A 23,279-nucleotide genomic window follows, 5' to 3' on the forward strand; every position below is an offset into this window, starting at 1 on the left:
ACCCTTCTGGGCTTCCAGGGACAAGGCTGAATCCAGAAGTACCCCAGGCTGTGAACCTGCCCCTTCATTTCAACTCAGAGGTCAGCAAACATTTCAGCAGGGGGCCAGTCCACTGTCCCTCAGAACATGTGGGGGGCCAACTATATTTTGGAAAAAAATAAAATAACAAATTCCTATGCCCCACAAATAACCCAGAGATGCATTTTAAATAAAAGGACACATTCTACTCATGTAAAAACACACCGATTCCGGGACCATCTGCGGATCGGATTTGGAAGGCGATTGGGCTAGATCCGGCCCCCGAGCCTTAGTTTGTCTACCCATGTTTTAACTTATCTAGCATGTACTTCCTGAAGCAGGACTCAAACTGAAGTGCAGCAAGCCTTCAACATTTGCACATCCCCGAGCTTGCCAATGGATTCTCCAGCCAATGCAAAAATGCATCTATCTGGGAAAAGTGCATGCTGAAAAGTGTGCTGTAATGAAATCCACATACAGTGGTACCTTGGGTTAAGTACTTAATTCGTTCCGGAGGTCCGTACTTAACCTGAAACTGTTCTTAACCTGAAGCATCACTTTAGCTAATGGGGCCTCCCACTGCTGCCGCGCCGCCGGAGCCCGATTTCTGTTCTCATCCTGAAGCAAAGTTCTTAACCCGAGGTACTATTTCTGGGTTAGCAGAGTCTGTAACCTGAAGTGTATGTAACCTGAAGCGTATGTAACCCAAGGTACCACTAAACGGCCTCAGTCCAGTATACCTGAAGGAGCGTCTCCACCCCCATCGTTCTACCCGGACACTGAGGTCCAGCACCGAGGGCCTTCTGGCGGTTTCCTCACTGCGAGAAGCCAAGTTACAGGGAACCAGGCAGAGGGCCTTCTCAGTAGTGGCGCCCGCCCTGTGGAACGCCCTCCCACCAGATGTCAAAGAGAACAACAACTACCAGACTTTTAGAAGACATCTGAAGGCAGCCCTGTTTACGGAAGCTTTTAATGTATGATGTATCACAGTAGTTTAAGATTCTTTTGGAAGCCGCCCAGAGTGGCTGGGGAAGCCCAGCCAGATGGGCGAGGTATAAATAATAAATTATTATTATTATTATTATTATTATTATTATTACTACTACTACTACTACTACTACTACTACTTTTTAAAGAGGGGGAAATTGTTTGCAAAAATGTGTTCATTAAGAAAAATTGTGTGCAAAAATATGGGCAAGGGTTTTGCATCAGAGAAAAATCTAAATGGACCGCTTTGTGCACCGCTGCTTTCAAGCCTGATCTTGAGCTTCCCGGCCACCATAAACAAGAGAATGCAGATCGGATCCTCAGTGTCATTCCAGCAAGGCAATTCCGATGTGTCCCACATCACCATTGCATCCAAAGCCAGCTGTAATATGTCTCCCTCCCATGTCGGCGAAACACAATTGTTTGAGAAGAGACAATCCCTCTCTGCAGAGGCTATGCCACATCCTCATTTATCACCCTCAAGTGATCGCAACCAAATTACTCTTTGCCAGTGCCACTCATTTTTCAGCCCTCTCGCTAATTCTCCAAGGCTCGTTAAAATGCTGCGAGCAAAGATGCCCTTCTGATCTTTCCAAACATTCTCTAAATGGTTTGAATTTATTCATTGGACTACTCTCATCCCGGGTCATTTCTCCCCCTCTCCATCTCTCCCTTTCTCTCCCCGACCACCCCAACCCCCGTCTGTGTCTCATTGACTTTTAAATTTTCATTAAAGCTGCAGCATCTCCTTTTGTCTGAAGCCAAGTATGCGGGGGGGGGGGGGGGAGTTGCCGCTTGGAGAAATGGAAAGAAGCAACAGAGGGAAGCACACACTTTACGTAGCAATCGAAGCCCAAACAAAAGACTTCAGCCCATGTACAAGTGGTATTATGTAGGGATTCAGCTGAGATCTGAACACAGATTTACGCGAACCCACACCCTCTCTCACAATTGTTCTTCCACCTAGCAGCCAGATGAGTGGGGAAGGCTAACTCATTCATTCTATAGCACGGAGCAGCTTCTTTGGTGATGCTGATCATGGTACTTAACTAGTCAGTCAGAAACATTGCCTAAACAAAGCGACTGGTTGGGCAAGCTTGCTCTCATACCTTCTACCCCAACAGATAAAGCAGCCCAATAACTGTCTATAAAGAGCTACTCAGAAACAAGCACAGTGGAAACCTCGGGTTACAGAAGCTTCAGGTTACTATCCCAGAAATAGTACCTCAGGTTAAGAACTTTGCTTCAGGATGAGAACAGAAATCGTGTGGTGGCAGTGGGAGGCCCCATTAGCTAAAGTGGTGCTTCAGGTTAAGAACAGTTTCAGGTTAGGAACGGACCTCCGGAACGAATTAAGTTCTTAACCCGAGGTACCACTGTACCCACATTCTACTTTCCTGGTGTAGACAATACTGAACTAGATGGACCAGTGATCAGTCTTGATATAAGGCAGCTTTCAGTGTTTGGTGATAGAGAACATGCTTTGCATCAAGGGTGGGGAAGCTTGTGGTTCTCCAGATGTTGTTGGACTCAAGTTCTCATCAGCCCCTAGCATGTTTTTCTAAATTCAGACGGTCTCCATCTCTTGGATCCTTCACAAAAAGGCTCTTCACTTTTAACAGAAGGTCATGGCTGAACGAAAAGCTATACATATATATCAAGACTGAAATAGAGAGGGAAGAGAAGAGGGGATCTTTGCTAATGTAGTGTACTGAACCTCTCATTTGAGAGAGGCTGATTCATTTAAGATTCAAAGCCTTCTTACATCTCTGTCTCCTATATATTGGATTTCAGAGCTGAGGAAAGCTAGAGGAGGAAATGGACGGGTGTTGTAAGTCAATAAAGGTTAGAGCAAATGCCAGGCTGATTGAGAGGTTGAAACAGCACCAACCAATGTCATTCTGAAAACAATGCACCTTGAACAAACTCCAATTAAACAAAAACTTCCAGAGCTTTGGATAAAGGATGTTTCCATTACCTCCTCTAAGTGACAATATATTGCAGTTCTTCAGGTTTTAGTTATTTATTTTATTTCATAAAATGTATTCACTGCTCAATTATGGGGGGAGGGGGGACCTCAAAGTAGAAACCCCCAAAAGAAAACCCAATAAAATTATCACTTTAAAAGAAAATACGGCAATAATTTAAAACATATAGAAAGTTAAAACAACAATAGACTGGAAGAAATTAAAGCTCACATTAGCTTTCTATTATTATTATTATTATTATTATTATTATTATTACCCCACCCTCCCCAGCCAAGGCCAGGCTCAGGGCGGCTAACAAGCAATAATAAAAACAAGCTGAATAAATACAACTTAAAAACAAGATTAAAATACAACAATTAAAATACTGAAACATTAAAATATTAAAATGCAGCCTCGTCACAGGAGGAGAAAGGAAAAAGGAAAAAGAAAGAGGGGGAGGGAATCAAATTGGCTCCAAGCCAAAGGCCAGGTGGAACAACTCTGTTTTACAGGCCCTGCAGAAAGAAATCAGATCCTGCAGGGCCCTGGTCTCATGAGGCAGAGCGTTCCACCAGGCCGGAGCCAGAGTTGAAAAGGCCCTGGCTCTGGTTGAGGCTAATCTAACTTCCTTAGGGCCCGGGACCACTAGGGCGTTGCTATTTATGGACCTTGAGGCTCTCCGTGGGGCATACCAGGAGAGGCGGTCCCGTAGGTACGAGGGTCCTAGGCCGTGAAGGGCTTTAAAGGTCAAAACCAGCACTTTAAATCTGACCCTGTACTCCACCAGGAGCCAGTGCAGATGGAAAAGCACTGGGTGAATATGCTCCCATGGCAGAGACCCCGTGAGGAGCCTCGCTGCTGCATTCTGCATTTCTAAACACCTGTGTAGACTTGATTTTATCAGGTCTAAAAATAATGCATTGAAGGCACTTGCTTGATATCAATAAGGCAGGGAGTTCCGAAGTGCAGGTGCTGCCACACTAAACGAGTTCTTACAAAAGCAGAACAAATACTATGGGGCACCTGTAATAGTGCCAATTCTACTGATGAACGTGGTTGGATGGGCACATATGGGGTAAGACAATCTCGTAGATAAACTGGCCCCAAGTTGTTAAAGGCTTTATATACTAATAGTAGCACCTTGAAGTTAGCCCAGTAGCAAACTGGCAACTGTGCAAATCTCTGCACTGGATTTTGCACATATGACTTGAGCATATAGGACCATTGGTCAGTGTAGCTCAGCAGTGATTCTTCAAAGATATTCCCATAGCTACCAAGAGATGCCAGAGGCTAAACCTGGTACGTTCTGCAAGCAAATGTATGGATGACTACTAGCCATGATGACTGAGTTTTTTGTTTTTGACAAAATAATAATCGTACATAAATATGAATAAAAATGTGCAGCCCACCACCGAGACCATTCCATTGTAACTATCCCACCTCCCAAAATTTCAACGCCTTTTGCAAAACCCCTTTTCATTTCAACAGTACAAATTCTACCAACACCCTCCATATCCCCTCAAAATCATTTCTCCTGCATATTCCTCGTCTTACCATAACGGAACATGTTAGTTTATCGTTAATAGCTATATCCCACACCTCTTTATACAATTCTTCCATTTTACATTCTGCCTGCCCCTTCCACTTCCTAGCTATCATAATTTGTGCAGCTGTCAATAAATTTGCAAGCAAGTCCTTCATAGCCTGCGAACCTTCCACCCCATCGCAAATTGATAATAATGCCACCTCTGGACTTTCAGTCAGTTTTAACCCAGTGATTTGTGTTATCTCCTTAAACACGCTTTGCCACAAAATATTGTACATATTTACACCTCCACCACATGTGAACATAATTCCCGGTTTCCTGGCATCCCCTCCAACATAACACGAAATATTCCTTGTTTATTTGATTTAATCTGTCTAGTGTTAAATACCATCTCCAAACTGATTTACCGTATTTTTCCTTCTATAACACGCAGATTTTTTCTTCTAAAAAGGAAGGGGAAATGTCTGTGCGTGTTATAGAGCGAATGTGTGGTCCCTGGAGCCGAAAAAGCATGCAAAAATCAAATCGCGGCGCTGCACGCTGCACGGAGAAGCGAAACCTGAAAAGAGGAAGCGGCTGCTTTCCTGCATTCTGCCTCAGGGTCTTACTGCCCACCCTCCTCTGTTTCGTTGCTGTGTTTGCTGAAACGGAACAAAGAGCAGGGAAAGCCCCTCCCCTCCAGGCAAGCTCCGGTGCTGCTGGGGGAGAGGGAGAGAGAGGGGGGAAGGGAGAGAGAGGGGGGGAGGGAGAGAGAGAGGGGGGAGGGAGAGAGAGAGGGGGGAGGGAGAGAGAGGGGGGGAGGGAGGAAGGGGGGAGGGAGAGAGAGAGAGAGAGAGAGAGAGAGAGAGAGAGAGATGGCTGGCTTGGGTGGGGGGAAACTTTTGCCTTTCTCTCCTCCCTCCCGTTAAATCCCTCTCCTGCATTCTTAGCCAGCTGCTTCTCTGCACACCCCTCTAATGTCCCTTCTTTGTTTTTCCTTCGCTCCCCACTTAAAATGTGGTTACAAAGCATGGATCCTCAGGATCTTTGCATTGGGTCACCCCAAATTCACCATCAGATCACATAGCATGTCCATGGCTACAGCCTGCCCCCCAAAAATCACGCACCCACTGTTGCCTGGGGCTGCAATGGTGCAAAAATGTGGTTATAAAGCATGGATCCACAGGGATTCTCAGGATCTTTGCATTGGGTCACCCCAAATTCACCATCAGATCACATAGCATGTCCATGGCTACAGCCTGCCCCCCCAAAATCACGCACCCACTGTTGCCTGGGGCTGCAATGGTGCAAAAATGTGGTTAAAAAGCATGGATCCACAGGAATTCTCAGGATTTTGGCATTGGGTCACCCCAAATTCACCATCAGATCACATAGCATGTCCATGGCTACAGCCTGCCCCCCCCAAAAAAAATCACATACCCACTGTTGCCTGGGGCTGCAATGGTGCAAAAACGTGGTTACAAACCATGGATCCACATGGATCCTCAGGATCTTTGCATTGGGTCAGCCCAAATCACCATCAGAGCACATAGCATGTCCATGGCTACAGCCTGCCCCCCCAAAATCACGCACCCACTGTTGCCTGGGGCTGCAATGGTGCAAAAACGTGGTTACAAACCATGGATGCACAGGGATTCTCAGGATTTTTGCATTGGGTCAGCCCAAATTCACCATCAGATCACATGTCTGTGGCCACAGCATGAAGCACAAAAATTATACATCCACTGTTTCATTCAGAATGTTTTTTCCCTTGTTTTCCTCCTCTAAAAACAATGTGCGTGTTATGGTCAGGTGCGTGTTATAGAGCGAAAAATACGGTATAATAATTTTCTGTAAGTGATGGAAGTCAATCAATGAAATTTTATTATTATTTTCATATTGAGATATTTGTAGAATAAACTTGGAAGAAATTCTTCCAACTTTTCTTCTTTTCTCTTAATTTTTTCTTCTTTTTTTCTTTTCTTCTCTTTTGTTCCTATATATATGTGTGTCTGTGTGTGCTTATTTGAAATATATATGTATGTATTTGCAATATTTTGCTTATAGTTTGTAACAATTATGTTAAATAAATTTTAAAAATATTTTTAAAATATATATAATAATTTTCTTTTCTTCTTACAGACATTTTCAGTGTACGACGCTCCCGTATTTCCCCCCAGCTTTGACTATCTATATGCCCTGTTGTCTCCTTTCCCCGCACCTCTTTTAATTGATCTTCTTGATTCTCTATTTCTACTAATATTTTATAAAATGACTGAGTTCTGTTGCTTCCTAATTCCAGCTGCTAAGAATCACGTGGGTAGAGTGTTGTTGAGCTCAGGTCCTACTTCTCAGCATCCCATAGGCTTCTGATCGGCCACTGTGAGAAAAGGATGCTCGGTTAGATGGGTCCTTGGCCTAACTCAGCAGCCAGGCTCTTTGTCAACAGAAGAGCTGCAGCTCAGTGGCAGGCAGGACGAAAAAGAGAGAAAGGTTGTTTTTGTTGCTGATGTGGAAAATTTCCACCGTTATAAACAAGGAGGAGTTTTACACAGATCCAATTACAGTAAAACTCTTATTAAGCAGCCGGATTCCTGAACAAACGGTACTCACTTGGAAACAATATGATAATTAAACCATTGACATTTTGAAGCCACTAAGTCAGAGAGAACTTTAAAAATTCCAATTTTGAGTTTGCACGACTCTAATGCACTACTTAATTGAGGTGTACTCAACTAGCAAAGATCGGGTTATGGGTGGGGGAGAAGGAGAAGAGTAGCCTTTTGCATCTTCTCTTGCGGTGAGGCAGTCAAGACCTCTAGCTGAAAAGTATTTACAATATGTAAACCTGCTTTCCTTCCATTATTCTCTGCTAACAGTGCTTCCACAGCTCATTATTTCCAACATGAAATAGCACTTAATGAATCCTGAATGATGGCGGAATGACTGCGGAAGAGCTTATGACATTGCCTACAAACTCCCTAATGAATCCTTTCTGATTGCCGTCACCGCTTTGAAATTCAAATGAATTCTTATCGATTGCTGGGCGACAAGCACGTTTCTTTCTAAACAGTCATGCAGACAATGCATTCATCACCTTTGCTGAAGGATCAACATTTGCACCTGGAATTCTCCACCCTTCTTCCTGGGCAGAGAAACTCCTGGTGCTGGGTGCTATTTTGCTGCATATTCACAGGGATGGGATGGTATGCTCCCCAAAGACTCACAAAAAAGAACATTCTCGGGGGTGGGGGATCACTGAAATTTCAGCCCTGGCTTCTTAGAATAGGGTCCTGCTTTGCAGAGGGCATCCATCAGTTTGAAAGGATGTCAGGGAACTGCTTTCTACCTGAAGATAAAATAAACCATAAAGTAAACCTGGGTCCCTGAAACCGTATGTCAACAGTGATCAACAGGACAACAAACTCAGCAGACAACCCAGTAGCCCAGTCGCCATCTCCCTCATTATGGTGAGATTGCTGCATTGCAATTCCAATTGCAATAATTATTTCTAAAATTATGCTTATACATATATATTAGCAGATGCAAAATTTATAAAAGTCCTCTTTTGGACTGGTGCATTTCTTCTTTTCTTAAGTGAGGCATAGTTGGCCACTGTGCTACCTATGAGTGAACCCATTGAATAATAATGGCGCACAACAAAGAAATGCTGCCCCTATGACACACTACTTCCTGAAGTGCCCCTGATGTTGTAGGCCATGTTGCCTGTTGAGTCATACATACCCGCCAACACTTTGATGCCAAAGTCCGGGACGCCATCTTCCTGTTTTTTATCACAAAAGCACAGCAGTCATTTGGGTTGCTGTAACTTTGTGCCACCCCCCCCCCCAAAAAAAGGATTGGTTTTTATCAGGCACGATGCTCCAAAACACATGTTTTGGTTTACTGCACAAGATTGTGCCCCCCAAAAGCACTTTCTTCAGGGAGGAAATGCTGCCATTCTCTCACAATAAAAAATGGGGTGTCCCAGTTTTTCCAGGACACTTCCAGGGTATGGTCACATTGAAAACAACTAGTCCAGCATTTGGTTCGCTTACTGGCCAACCAGAAGCCTGCAGGAAGCCCACAAGCAGGTAAAAGGTAAGGACCTTTGTACGGTTAAGTCCAGTCAGAGGCGACTATGGGATTGCGCTGCTCACCTCGCTTCAGGCCAAGGGAGCTGGCATTTGTCCACAGACAACTTTCCGGTTTAGAAGACATTTAATTCTGTTGGGAGCCGCCTAGAGTGGCTGGGGAAACCCAGCCAGATGGGTGGAGTATAAATAAATAATACAGTGGCACCTTGGGTTAAGAACCTAATTCGTTCTGGAGGTCCATTCTTAACCTGAAACTGTTCTTAACCTGAAGCACCACCAGCTAATGGGGCCTCCTGCTGCTACTGCGCCGCCAGAGCATGATTTCTGTTCTCATCCTGAAGCAAAGTTCTTAACTCGAGGTACTATTTCTGGGTTAGTGGAGTCTGTAACCTGAAGCATATGTAATCCAAGGTACCACTGTAATAATAATAATAATAATAATAATAATAATAATAGTATTATTAATAATAATAATAACGATGATGATGATTTATTATTATTAGGCCAGCAAGACTAAACTGCTTCTGGTGTAACGGAACACCGTGATGAGTGCCAGAGCACACGGAAACGCCATTTACCTTCCCATCACAGCAGTACCTATTTATCTGCTTGCACTGGTGTGCTTTTGAGCTGCTAGGTTAGCAGAAGCTGGGACAGAGCAACGGGAGCTCACCCCGTTGCGGGATTTGAACCACCGACCTTCTGATCGGCAAGCCCAAGAGGCTCAGTGGTTTAGACCACAGCGCCACCCGCTGTTCTCCCCTGTTGTGATTCCCTCCAAGTGGTATTCAAAGGCCTACTGCCTCTGACAGTGGAGGTAGAGCTGTTGTGGTGATGGCTTAAGGCAGGGGTCGGCAACCTGCGGCTCCGGAGCCGCATGCGGCTCTTTAACGCCTTTGCCGCGGCTCCGGGGTGGAGGCGAGGGGAGGAGGCGCATTTTCCTTTGTTCCCGTGCAGTCGCTGTCATCTGTGAGGCGGCGGCGGAGAGCAGAAGGCAGCGCCACTCTCCTCGCGAGTTGGGCGCAGGGCAGCGGCAGCAGGAAGGCTCCCCAAGGGCCGAGCGGCACGCGCCCGCCTTCCCCGTGAGCCATTGTTTTTAGTGCGCCTCCTTTCACTCATTGTTGCCCCGCGCGGTGAAGCGACCCCGGGTTGGGAGCCGCCAGGATCTCTGGAGCGAGTCCTCTTTCGGGGGTTGTGGGGGCTCCCAGCAGCAGCAGCTCCCGGCGGGAGCTCCTGCAGGGTGCGCAAGGCTTGCAGACACTCGCCCGAAGCACGGGGAGCCCTCCGGAGGGCTCCCTGTGCTTCGGGCAACAGGCTGCCGCCCCAAGCCTCGCGCGCCCGACGGGAGCTCCTGCCGGGCGCGCAAGGCATGCAGACACTCGCCCGAAGCACGGGGAGCCCTCCGGAGGGCTCCCTGTGCTTCGGGCAACAGGCTGCCGCCCCAAGCCTCGCGCGCCCGACGGGAGCTCCTGCCGGGCGCGCAAGGCTTGCAGACACTCGCCCGAAGCACGGGGAGCCCTCCGGAGGGCTCCCTGTGCTTCGGGCAACAGGCTGCCGCCCCAAGCCTTGCGCGCCCGACGGGAGCTCCTGCCGGGCGCGCAAGGCTTGCAGACACTCGCCCGAAGCACGGGGAGCCCTCCGGAGGGCTCCCTGTGCTTCGGGCAACAGGCTGCCGCCCCAAGCCTTGCGCGCCCGACGGGAGCTCCTGCCGGGCGCGCAAGGCTTGCAGACACTCGCCTGAAGCACGGGGAGCCCTCCGGAGGGCTCCCTGTGCTTCGGGCAACAGGCTGCCGCCCCAAGCCTCGCGCGCCTGGCGGGAGCTCCCGCCAGGCGCGCAAGGCTTGCGGACACTCGCTGGGGCTGCAGGCTGCTGCCCGCAAGCCTTGTGAGCCTGTGGGAACTCCCGCCGGGCTTGCAAGGCTTGCGGATAGCTTCCTGAAGCCTGGAGAGCGAGAGGGGTCGGTGCGCACCGATGCCTCTCGCTCTCCAGGCTTCAGCGAAAGCCTGCATTCGCACCATAGGACGCACACAGATTTCCCCTTCATTTTTGGAGGGGAAAAGTGCGTCCTATGGAGCGAAAAATACGGTATATAGCATGTCTTTGTTGCTGGCTGATTTGCTGCTATTGCTTTGCAATTTGCAGCTACTGTTTTGAAGGGGAGTGAAGAACACACACTCAAAAAAAGGTAACTTGTTAATATAACGTTTATTTCTATGAGGAGGAGTAATTCTGAGGGGTCAAACAAAAAATAATTAAAAAGTGTCAAAAAAGTTATTTTTATAATGACGAGGATAACATTGGGCTAAGAAACAATGTATGCAGTGTTATATTTGTTTTAAATGTCGCAATGGTTTTGCGGCTCCCAGTTGTTGTTTTTTCTTCGGAAACGGGTCCAAGTGGCTCTTTTTGTCTTAAAGGTTGCAGACCCCTGGCTTAAGGGGACACATAGGACCTCCGGGTTGATAGTTTGCAAACCTAAGCCCACTATAAAGAGTCAGAGTGGGCCATGAAGCACACCTCAAACCCCTTGTCAAGTGCTGAAATGGTTATATATTTGACCTTTCTAATGCACTGCTATGATTGCTCAATCCTCAGCAGACTAAGTGGAATACAGTAGTCCCATTGATGTGGTGGGCCTTTAAACATGATGTAGATATTCATGTGCAAGATTTTTCCTTTTTCCTTTTGCTAAATTAGCCTGGGAAGCCAATTCATTTCCTGAGGTGAGAAATATATTGAAATGCTAATGGGCCCTAGCAGGTTGCTTTCTGTCCTTTGGGGGAAGAACATAGGAGGGGATTTCTTAATGGTGCGTTCCCCAATCCCTTTCAGGAGATCAAAAAAAGAGAAGCTTTGATATGAACAAATAAACTTTGATAAGGCCCTTTCACCTCCACTGCTAATTGAGAAGAAATGCCCTGTTTACGGGCCACAGGGCCTAAATTCAAAATTTAGAGGGACTTCTTATAAATTTAAAGGTATATAATAAAATGATAATTGAAAAGGGAGGCTTTCGGCCTCCTCGCTGCAGGATGAAGGGGTTTGATCTTCACAACTAGGCAAAGAAATGAAGGTCGTCAAGGTATATATAAAATGGAATGATACAACAATAACTTAAATATCAAATATCAAAGAGAACAAAGCATCATGCTTATATTCAGTGGTCAGGGTATTTGTTCAACGTAAAGACGGAGCATTCACGGTAAACCTTCTTTAGTCAGAATTTAAACGTGGGGCCCCAGGACACTCTATCTGTCCCATGGAGCTCTCCCCAAGCCAGACCTGGGTCACATTGACACCATACAATGAAATTTTTGTGATACCACTTTAAATATTCATAACTTCCCCAGAGAAATTCTGGGAACTGCAGTTTGTTAAGGGCAGGGGAGCCAAGTATAGGTGGCTCTGAGTGCCTGAGCACACACAAAAAATTGTTGTGGGTGGTTAGCACCCAATACCGCAGGGCCCCCATGCAACTTTCAAGGTCTCACAAGGCCTCAGACAGCATCTTGGAAGCCATTAGAGATGCTTTCTAAGGCCTTCTGAGACCTCGGTACCACTGGAAGTCAGGTTCTGAGGCTGGTCGGCGTGGTTGATGTCATAATGTCACATTATGACGTGACATCATGCACACTGGGCACCCATAATCTGGGACACAAGTTGGCTGCCCTGGTTAAGGGTGCTGAGAGTTGTTGTAAGATCCCTGTTCCTCTCAAAGAGCTACAATTTCCAGAACGGTTTAGCAATCATTCCCTCTTTGTGGGCAACTCTGGAATTTGTTGTAAGGGAAATGAGGGGCGGGCATTGTAGCACTTTACAGTAATACCTTCACGAACGCCCACCTCGTCTAGCATCCATTTTGGTGAACATCTGCGGCAAACCCAGAAGTACCAGAACGGGTTACTTCCGGGTTTGCCACTCGCACATGCGCAGAAATGCTAAATCGCACTTTGCACATGCTCAGAAGCGCAAACTGCTCCACGTGTGCACAGGCGTTGCGCTTTGCCCTGAGTCATAGACCAGTTCCAGCCCACATACAATATTAAGGAAGTCATAAAACATGATAGGGATACATTTGAATTTGCAATTAGGTATAACAGGGACAATACAGATATAGCAACAATTTAAAAATATATAAATTAAAACTTAGTCACTAGCATATAACCTAAAATTATCATTTAAGGCCTTAATCATTATGATAGCACAGCTTGTTTCGGCTAGGAACCAGGGCTCCGGAACGGATCCTGGCCGCAAAACAAGGTACAGCTGTAGATGTATGTTATGAACATGGCCCTGGTCTTTCCATGTCACAGCCCTCACTGGTCCTTCTCACCCAGTGTTTTTTTGGGAGGTGGGGAAGGGGGTTGCTGGCTGGAATGTGTCCTTGAACTCTGACCATACTTCTCGCTTGTGTGGATTGAGGATACAGAGGGATCTGTGACTGAATGCTGAAACGAGCCTATCGTACGGAGTTAAAATCTGGATTCACTGCTGCACCCCTCTGGCTCCACCCAACACTGACCTGTGGCCTTTGGAAAGTTGTGTAGTAGGGAATGAGGCCCCTAGGCTGAAAAAGATTCCACATCCCTAACTTAAATCATCACATGAACAGTGCCATGTGTATACTCCCACTACCAATCCTCGTGTTTGCTAAAAAATCTTTCCTGGAGGCTGGAGTGACACACACTGCAGAACAGGGAATACAAACGATTTGGTCCTGAAGCTTCTTATCCAGTACTTCCTCAAGCCAGAAGATCTGCAGTACGCAGACAGTTGTTTCTTCAGCCGTTGAAAGCTTTCAGTCAATTGACTAAATTTGTTGGTTTATGGCACAGGGTGTGTGGCATAGCAGACCCGCTTCTAAGAATTGGCCAAAAACTTTGTTGGCGAGGTTCAAAGCTTTTCAGTCCCTGTAGATCAGGGATAGCCAATAGGGTGCCCTCCAGAGGTGAACTAGAACTCCCATCAGCCCCAGCCAGCATGACCAAGGATCAAGGGTCAATGCCGGCTGTAGTCTGCAGCACCTAGTCTCTTTCTTTGGCGATCCCTTGTAGCCGAGTAAGATTGTCTTCCATAAACATGGTTTTAACAATGAGTGACTATGGAGGCCAATTCTGGACCCACAAATCCTTTCACAGTGGGAACATTGGTTCCTGGGCGGGAGTTGATCACGGTGTGGATTTGCCAAGCGTGCCTTCCTCTTAGCACGTTTCTCCCTTGCATCCTGAGTTTGAGTGTCTTCAAAGTCCATGACACCTTTGGTCAAGACTGTTCTCCAACTGGAGCGCTCACAGGCCAGTGTTTCCCAGTTGTCGGTGTTTATTCTACTTTTTTTTAGATTTGCCTTGAGACAGTCTTTAAACCTCTTGTGTTGACCACCTGCATTACGCTTTCCATTTTTAAGTTTGGAATAGAGTAGTTGCTTTGGAAGATGATCATCAGGCATCCGCACAACATGACCAGCCCAGCGAAGCTGATGTTGAAGAATCATTGCTTCAACACTGGTGATCTTTGCTTCATCCAGTACACTGATATTAGTTCGCCTGTCTTCCCAAGTGATGTGTAAGATTTTTCGGAGACACCATTGATGGAATCTTTCGAGGAGTTGGAGATGGTGTTTGTGCACCTAGTGGGACCACTTTAGCTACCGCTTCTCCAGTTGCATAATAAACAGCGTCCTGCTGTCACGTTTGAACTAGCGCTTAAACAGAGAAAGCATGGAAATCCAACCATTTCAGAGACCCATAAGTTACCACCGAACAGCCGTTTTCTCCTCCAGACTAATTATTTCCCATTAGCATCGTAGGAGAGCATTCTTGTCAAGCAGACAAATCTGGCAGTCACCGTGCATGTCTCCTGATACTATTTCACACACATGTGCACACACACGCATAGGTACACATACTAATTATTAGTAAAGGTTGATAAATTCAGGGTGGGTCAAATAGAAATGTCACTGTGAAAGGCCATGTAATCCATCAGCAAACTGCTCCCATGCCAGATTCACAATCCAGCTGCCACCCAGCTGCCAAGATGGTGTTCAGCATCGGCCCATCAAAATGGGCAGCGTAGGGAAGTCTCCTACCTGGAAGAGAGCAGTGCCAGGCAAGAGGCAGGTTCTCCCAGGCCAATTCCAGACGTTGGCTTTGGAGCAGTGCAGCTGCCAGGCACTCCCTGCGAGGGAATAGGACTTCTCTGGGTAGGTGAAGGAAACAGGCAAAGCGAATGGACAGAGAATAGGCAACGACAGTAACAGATGAGCATGAATATTGTCAGCATATGTGTGTATGCACCAAGGCAGCTACTAATTGACTAGTTAGGTCTTTAAAAGCATAATTACTGAATTCATCCAGACAAGCCTCCTCTGCATATACTAATGCTACTATAGTCAACAAAGACATTTGCTGGAACCAAAATATTGCAGTAATGAGGGATGCAAACTGACCGAGCTTGTGAGATGCTAAATTCCTTGATTTTTTTTATACATATTTTTTGTTCAGATATTTTCATACTGTACATGAGTACATAAGGGTATACATCGCAAAACTGGAAAGCTAATAAACACATTTAAATACTGCAGAGGAAGTACCCCAGTATACAGCAAATGCATTCCAAATCATCATAGTTCTTTTGCACCAATTGATCAAGAAACATTGCTCCTATTGATGTGTCATGCAGTCCCTTCTTAAGAATGGATTTCAGTACCGTGGCAGAAGAGGAGCATTAACAAACCTATAGGTGGTGCTGCATTTTTGCAAATGATGTGATTGCATTTGTTAAAAAGGGATGGGATCCAGAGAGTCCATTTGCACTGGCTGATTTCTGCCAGCGATTCCTCCCTCCATTCCTATGTCTTATTCCATTCTATAAGGTTCTTTTGACCCACAAGAACAGTTGGGGGGGGGGGAGAAAAGAAAGCACAGTTGTTCAAGAAGAGCACTTCTTGTGGTTCTCTGTACACTGGCCAATGCTGATGTCCCAAGTGAGCTGAAAGGAGTTCACATTCAAATAACAGAATCAGAAGAAAAATAAAAGCCATCTATGTACCGCTTGCAAGGAATTAATCATTCAGAGGTAAAGGTAAAGGGACCCCTGACCATTAGGTCTAGTCGTGGCCGACTCTGGGGTTGCTGCGCTCATCTCGCTTTCTTGGCCGAGGGAGCCGGCGTACAGCTTCCGGGTCATGTGGCCAGCATGACTAAGCCGCTTCTGGTGAACCAGAGCAGCACACGGAAATGCCGTTTACCTTCCCGCCAGAGCGGTACCTATTTATCTACTTGCACTTTGATGTGCTTTCGAACTGCTAGGTTGGCAGGAGCAGGGACCGAGCAATGGGAGCTCACCCCGTCATGGGGATTCAAACTGCCGACCTTCTGATCGGCAAGTCCTAGGCTCTGTGGTTTAACCCACAGCACCACCCATGTCAGAAAGGTGGTATCTAATCTCTGGAAATCCCTGTCTATCGATGTTAGCTGGGTTCCTTTACTGTATTATTTCCAGTACCTAATAAATAAATTGTATAGGTCAAGGCTAAGGTAAAGGTAAAGGTACCCCTGCCCGTACGGGCCAGTCTTGACAGACTCTGGGGTTGTGCGCCCATCTCACTCAAGAGGCCAGGGGCCAGCGCTGTCCGGAGACACTTCCGGGTCACGTGGCCAGCGTGACATCGCTGCTCTGGCGAGCCAGAGCCGCACACGGAAACGCCGTTTACCTTCCCGCTGGTAAGCGGTCCCTATTTATCTATTTGCACCCGGAGGTGCTTTCGAACTGCTAGGTTGGCAGGCGCTGGGACCGAGCAGCGGGAGCGCACCCCGCCGCAGGGATTCGAACCGCCGACCTTTCGATCGGCAAGTCCTAGGCGCTGAGGCTTTAACCCACAGCGCCACCTGCGTCTGGTCAAGGCTAAACAGACACGTAATTTTATCTATGCTGATTTTATCTATATTTTGGTCATTTCTACATCTACTTGCTTCTGAAGGCTGATTCTATCGGATTATTTGGAATGCATATTTTATATTGTTTTATGTAATCTTGGTAAATAAACACCCAAAGGGTGACATGACTCATGACAGGTGATTGAGCGCCAATCCACCACCAGCAGAACTTCCAATCCAGCCATATCTTTCAGGCTTTCTCAAAGGCCTTTCTCAGCTAATGAGCTTCGCACATTCGCTAGCAGCATAGCCAAAGATATTGAGGGAGATTGTTCCATATAGTTCTCGGGCTGACTGCTGAGAAAGCCACAAGCCATGATGGCTAAGTTCTTCCCCTACTGTCAAAGGCAGTTGTTGGCACCCATCTGCCTGGAGAGACAATGGACTACACCTCTGGGGTTGAAGTGAAACCGCTGCATTAGCAAGCACCAAAGGAAAGCAGAGCAAAACATTTGGCACCAGCTGGGCTGCAGGAGTTTCTGGAAGGAGACGTATAAGGCACCATGCAACCATCTTAGGGCCCCCACTCCAGATTTGTATAGGATTTAGACCTTAGCAGAAGATGCACCACAGTGAGGAAGTCAGTGGCAAAAGAGAATTGTAGGAGAAGAGGAATGAGTATGAGGAGGAGGGAAAGATGAACATGAAAATTCATGTTCCGTATCTGAAGAAGTGTGCATGCACACGAAAGCTGATACCTAGAACTAACTTAGTTGGTCTTTAAGGTGCTACTGGAAGGAATTTTTTGTTTTGACTATGGCAGACCAACACGGCTACCTATCTGTAAATGAAAATTCATTTATTTCTCCATTCTAATACACATATTTTTCAATATAATCTTTTTGCTGGTTTTTCTGGAGTTGTTGTTTTAAAATAGAAAGGCAATACATAAATACATATTTATATGGAGGAATTGATTAGACTGGAAAGGCCTTTGGCCCATAGCTGTCAACGTTTCCCTTTTTTAAAGGGAAATTCCCTTATTCCGAATAGGATTCCTCGCAAGAAAAGGGAAAAGTTGACAGCTTTGCTTTGGCCTGATCCAGGAGGCTCTTCTTATGTTCTTATGACGGAAGCTTTTATTGTTGCCATTTTCATTTGTGCATGCCTCTTTGGATGTTTTTTAATGGAAAAGTGGTATGCCGATGTTAGAAATAAACAGATGGTTTCCTAGCAGCTGGGGCAGCCCTAAATTAACATTAAATCGCTGCTGCAACTGCATCCTTCAGTCCACTTGCGAGGTGAAAGTGTTGCTCTTGGAAGTGGTTGAAAGTAGGGAAGCCTGCCCATTTGGGCCAGTTCCATTATTTTCAGAAGCCAAATAGTTTGTGCAGAGCGCGTGGCTCAGTTTCCATCCATAGAAATCTTATCTTCTGCTTCATTCATGGGGGGGGGGGGGAATCATTTGCAAGGATGTTGTTCTTTCTGAGGCCAAGGGCAAATCACAGAACCTGTCTGGCATGTGGACTGCAGTATCTGGGCCCTAGTGGCATAGAGGAACTGATCAGATAAAAGCCAGAATTTACAAAATGAAATAATGAAATCTGCCAGCCAAATTTTTGCTGCCAGTGAATTTCCACGACGGGTAAAGCAGTAACTCCTGGATGTTTGTTAAGTTTTAAAAGCCCTAGCCAGGAAAAGAAAAGCTCACAGATATGGCTGAATTTTCTGGTTTGTGGAGATTATGAACTGTGACAAAGAATTGCAGAATATCCTCTAATGGCAGTGCTCCTGCCCAGAGTTCTAGCCAGCCAGGCAGCCAGGCAATTCTCCCTTCCATTTCACTCTCAGTTGTTGGTTGTTCAGCTGACACTCAGTGCGATCACTGAACATGTTTACTCCTCATCAGAGAGAGGTTTACAAAAATAAGGGGAGGGATAGTATTTCTGCAAACCTGACGGTTCTCCCAAGCATCCCCCGACTTGGATTGCTTTACCAGATGATTAGACAAATTCACGGAGAATAAAGCTATGAGTGACTCCTAGACATGATGGCTAGGCTCTGCTTCCATAGCCATACCTCTGAAAATGAGTTGCTGGGCACTGCAGGAGAGAAGGCGGCTGTGGGACTCAGGTTTCCCATAGGCATCTGGTTGGACTGACTAGACAGGCCATTGGTCCGATTCAGCAGGGCTCTTCTGATGTTGTTATGTACATGTGATAAGATTGGAAGCTGCTTTATACTAAGCTGACCCATCAGCAATGTCTACATGGACTGGCAGTGACTCCCCAGGATTTTAAACACAGTTGTCTCTCAACCCGGGGTATGCCTGTAGTGGGAGCAGGAGAGCTGAAGATCATGCCAATATATTTCACATCTGGCAATCAATGCACCCCTTGGGTTTCAGATAGTACATGAGTAAAGTGACCCCTGACCATTAGGTCCAGTTGCGGACGACTCTGGGGTTGCGGCGCTCATCTTGCTTTACTGGCCAAGGGAGCCGGCATACAGCTTCTGGGTCATGTGGCCAGCATGACTAAGCGAATGGTGGAGAGCAAGCTAGAACGCAGTCAAAGCTTGCCAGAAGCAGAAACAGCAGGGAAAGAGTTAAGAGACAGCCTCTCAGAGAATGGGGAAGAGGAGGGAGTGGGAGCCACTCAGTCCAAAGTCTTCACGAATGGGAGGGCTGCAAGATAGGAAGCAAAGCAAAAGACGTATGAAGCGAAAGTTCAGTTGCTTCTGGTCTTGCAGGAAGCAGTCTTCAGAAGGGTCATCTTGATTGATGATGGCAGAGGCTGTGTTAAAGCCGTCTGGAGTTATCTGTTTGTTTTGACAAGAAATCATCCTTTTTAATTAACTACGATCATTGTGTTATCAAGCCCTCAGGGACTGGACATCTTGACATCAATTCTGACCAAACTAAACCTCCACAGATATTTTGCTCTAGGAGGCTTAGTTTGGTCAGAATCAAGTACAGTCATACCTCATGTTACGTTTGCTTCATGTTACGTTCTTTCAGGTTACGTACCACGGCGACCCGGAAGTACCGGAAAGGATTACTTCCAGGTTCGCCGCCCGTGCATGTGCAGAATTGCAAAATGACGTCACGCGCATGCGCAGAAGCAGCAAATCGCAACCCATGTGTGCACAGATGCTCCACTGCAGGTTGTGCTCTTTTCATGTTGCGAATAGGCCTCCGGAACGGATCCTGTTCAGAACCAGAGGTACCACTGTATACACTTCCAGAGTTAATGCTAAATAAATTTTGGCAAAGTTGCTAGAGCGCCCAGGCTTTGTTTCCCAGGCTTATTAGACTTGCCTACCCATGTACTTAAAGGGACGCGGGTGGTGCTGTGGGTTAAACCACAGAACTACGACTTGCCCATCAGAAGGTCGGTGGTTTGATTCCCTGCGACGGGGTGAGCTCCCGTTGTTCGGTCCCTGCTCCTGCCAACCTAGCAGTTCGAAAGCATGCCAGTGCAAGTAGATAAATAGGTACCGCTCTGGCGGGAAGGTAAACAGCGTTTCCATGCGCTGCTCTGGTTCGCCAGAAGCGGCTTAGTCATGCTGGCCACATGACCCGGAAGTTGTACGCCGGCTCCCTCAGCCAATAAAGCGAGATGAGCGCTGCAACCCCAGAGTCGGTCATGACTGGACCTAATGGTCAGGGGTCCCTTTACCCATGTAGTATGTGAAACCAAAGGGGAGCATAGGTTGCCAGTTGTGAATTTTTCCCCCCAGCTCTCCTACCCCACTACTGAAATTGAACCAGGGGTCTTCAGCATGCAGAGCAGTTGCTCTTCCAGTGAGTTATAGCCATTCCTCAAACACTCCCATCAGCCTCTGCCTGTATAGCCAGTGATCAAGGATGATGGGAGTTGCAGTCCAACAACATTTGGCCACCCAATGGGACTTCCTTCAATGTAGGCAGGTATAGGACTGCAATGGGAATTTGATGCCTTTCCTTTCATCTCTCTGTCCCCTTTCCCATGTCCATTAGCCATTACTTTAAGTTGCAAACCATCTTGTGTGCTTTGGCAAAAAGGAAGTGCAGCATTATAGCAAACAAACAAATAGATAAACAATTCTTCAAAAATATGAATGCTTGGGGGGGGGAGTCATATATGCAAATGTTGTTATGGATTTTTTTTTTATTAAAAAAATAATTCCTATAGTTTGAGCCTTCAGTATTTCACTATAATCAACAGAGAAAAGCCTGAAGCAACAAAATGCACTGGGTGCTGTTTATTGTTTTTCTGGGACTTACCATGAAGATTATTGTGGGCAGTCATGGACTTTATTTGGTAGCTGAAGAACTGTCTTATCTTGCTGTAAACAAATAGGGAGAGATACCCATTACTGCCTCCTTCTTTGAGTGACTTTACAGAGGAATTCTTCTTGTCAGTCATCTGTGCCTTTGGCTACGGTGAGCAAATGCTACAACCAGCTGTGCAAATAATAATAATAATAATAATTCACGCTTTGGGTATTTGATAGGAAGAGTTCAGCTCAGTCTGTAGAAAATCTAAGGATCATAAGGAAAACTCTTCTGTCCTGCTGTTCCTGCATGCTCAAGGCAGCTGACTGCATGACTGAAAAAACAATCCTTTACATTAAAGCTCTGTTTTAAAGTGCAAGCTTTAAATTGTACCAGCAATCACACCAAAAAAAGCCATCGGACAATGAAGCTCTATTAATCACCCCTCCAAGTGCTTTTAAGAACTGACAAACTTTATACATAGGAACCTAAAATTGAGAAGGTGGGTCCCATATTACAGGGGCAAGCACAGAGAAGGATATGTTTTTGATAGATCAGGGGTAATGGACCTCAGGCAGCCCCCATCAGCCCATCTATTTGGGCCTTGAGATTCTCCAGAGGCCACACCTTCTCTCTCAAGGCCACACTCATCAGCAGTCCTGCTCTGCCTGCTTCTTGAGTGCTATTGGCCTGACTGGAATCCCATGGAGGCTGTTCCATTTAGCCCTCAGCCGGCCTCCACCTGCCTGTTTGCCTTACTTACAGCCAGCCCAAGGGGTGGCCCTGACTGTCAGTTTCCTCCTCCTTAGTCTTGGTCTTGCCTTTGTAGAACTGAGCAGGAAGGAGGATGGTGACAGAACAAGAATTATTTGGCTCTAGCTCTCATTGGCTCTGACTCCACCTACTGCTGGCTCCACCTATTGCCGTACCAGACCTAGTTTGCAGCAGCTGCGACTGCCTCCCTATGTTGAGACCTTTTGATTGAGGGTGAAGAGGTGGGGGGGGGGGTGAGTGTATGTAGACCTTTGATTTTTCTGCAGCAGAAACACATCCTACTTTAGAGAGGTTAGAGTCCAAGCCTTTGCCCCAATCGCTTCTGTCTCTGGCCTTGCCCACCACTGGCATGCTGCCCTGGAAAATTGCCCACAAAGGAATCCGACCCTTGGTTTGGAAATGTATCACCACCTCAGCGATAGATGTTTTAATTTCTTGATTTCTTGATATATTTTTTTTAAAAGAAGAAACTGAGGATGGGTCCTTGAAGGCGACTTCACCAGTTGGACAGGGCCTAGAGCGGGAGAGGTTGTCCCCAGGAGAGATGCCACTAATTGGATCAGCTTCTCTTGATGTTGGAGCACACGGGTTTTTGAGTGATCCACTTTCAAGCGGTCGGTTGTGGCTGACTATAAACAATTAATTCCCAAAAGGCTAACACTGGTCAATTTATAGAGTTGTCCTCACCTTGGGTGATTCTCACTTGGTTAGCCAATGATGTGGCTTGTTGGGAACTTACACCCCTCGTGTTTTTCCAATATGTCACATCTTCACACTATCTTATGGGACCAAATGTATGACTAAGGTTTCGATTTGTTTTTGCTGTGTTGTTCATCAGCAAACAGTCTCCTTCATCCTAAGCATATTTACTATTTCTTGCTATCAGCTGTTTACAAATGACTATACTCTAGCAGAACCATCCCCACTCTTTCAACATCTATCTCATCTCATGATCAACATCATCACCACCTTATTTGTATGCCGCCTTTCCACAGTTAAAACAACGCTCAAGGCCGCTTACAATATGAAAAGATTTACATAGTTACAAACGTAGCAAAGCAGGCATAAAAATAAATAAAACACATTTAAAACTACATTACCAAACTGAACAATCTCCACATAAAAAGAAAGATACAAAAAGGTAATATCAGTTAATATTAGTAACAACAGCAAAAACTCCCAACAAGACTTCCCCCCCAAATACTCCATCCTTGCTGGGCAGTAGCCACAGCAACAGTCCTTATAAGGCCTGTCAGTCCCCGCCCTAGGTCAGGTGGGGAGAGGCAGGAAAGGGGCCCTCAGGCACTCAGCAGGGGTTTCGATATACTCAGTTTACCACATTAGCTTATCTTAAAGGCTTCTCATTAAGCCTTTCCCATAGCTTAGTGGTGGCCAAACTTGGCCCTCCAGCTGTTTTGGGACTACAATTCCCATCATCCCTGACCACTGGTCCTGTTAGCTAGGGATGATGGGAGTTGTAGTCCAAAAACAGCTGGAGGGCCAAGTTTGGCCACTATTGCCATAGCTGGTATTTTCCCCAGTATCATTTATTTAGAGTTATCTATCAAAGAGCATATCTCCAGGGTCCTCCTTTCAAGGTTCTCCCCAAGAATGCATACATGAAGCACCACAAGTTAGCAAGGTGAGGTGGTGCATGGTGCAAACACCCTGGCAGAACCAATCTGATGCTCCTGCTGGTGTGCTTGCACCATGCTGACCTCTCTTCCAGCTTGGCCTTCCAGCAAGCAACTGTGACTCACCTGGCATGAAGTTAGTGT

At 46.3% G+C, this 23,279-nt stretch overlaps 1 protein-coding gene across 5 annotated transcripts in view; it reads left to right on the forward strand.

Annotated features, from left to right (window-relative positions):
• LOC310844360 (uncharacterized protein) overlaps positions 1–23,279 on the forward strand; it is a 72,813-nt gene that overhangs the window by 47,779 nt on the left and 1,755 nt on the right. Inside the window, exon 3 of one of the 5 annotated variants that reach the window (XR_014564052.1) lies at positions 7,377–7,666. The exons of 3 other annotated variants lie outside the window; for them this stretch is intronic. Coding sequence is in view for 1 of the 2 variants with exons in the window: in XM_083738527.1 (XP_083594653.1) it covers positions 2,800–2,840 (41 nt within the window). In the remaining variant the exon portion in view is untranslated. Of the gene's footprint in view, positions 1–2,799; positions 3,106–7,376; positions 7,667–23,279 lie in introns of those variants that run through there. One more of the 5 variants, XM_083738527.1, reaches the window with a different exon arrangement.

This window comes from Podarcis gaigeae (assembly GCF_964106915.1).
Source record: "Podarcis gaigeae genome assembly, chromosome: 1".
In the NCBI taxonomy this organism is placed as follows: Eukaryota; Metazoa; Chordata; class Lepidosauria; order Squamata; family Lacertidae; genus Podarcis; species Podarcis gaigeae.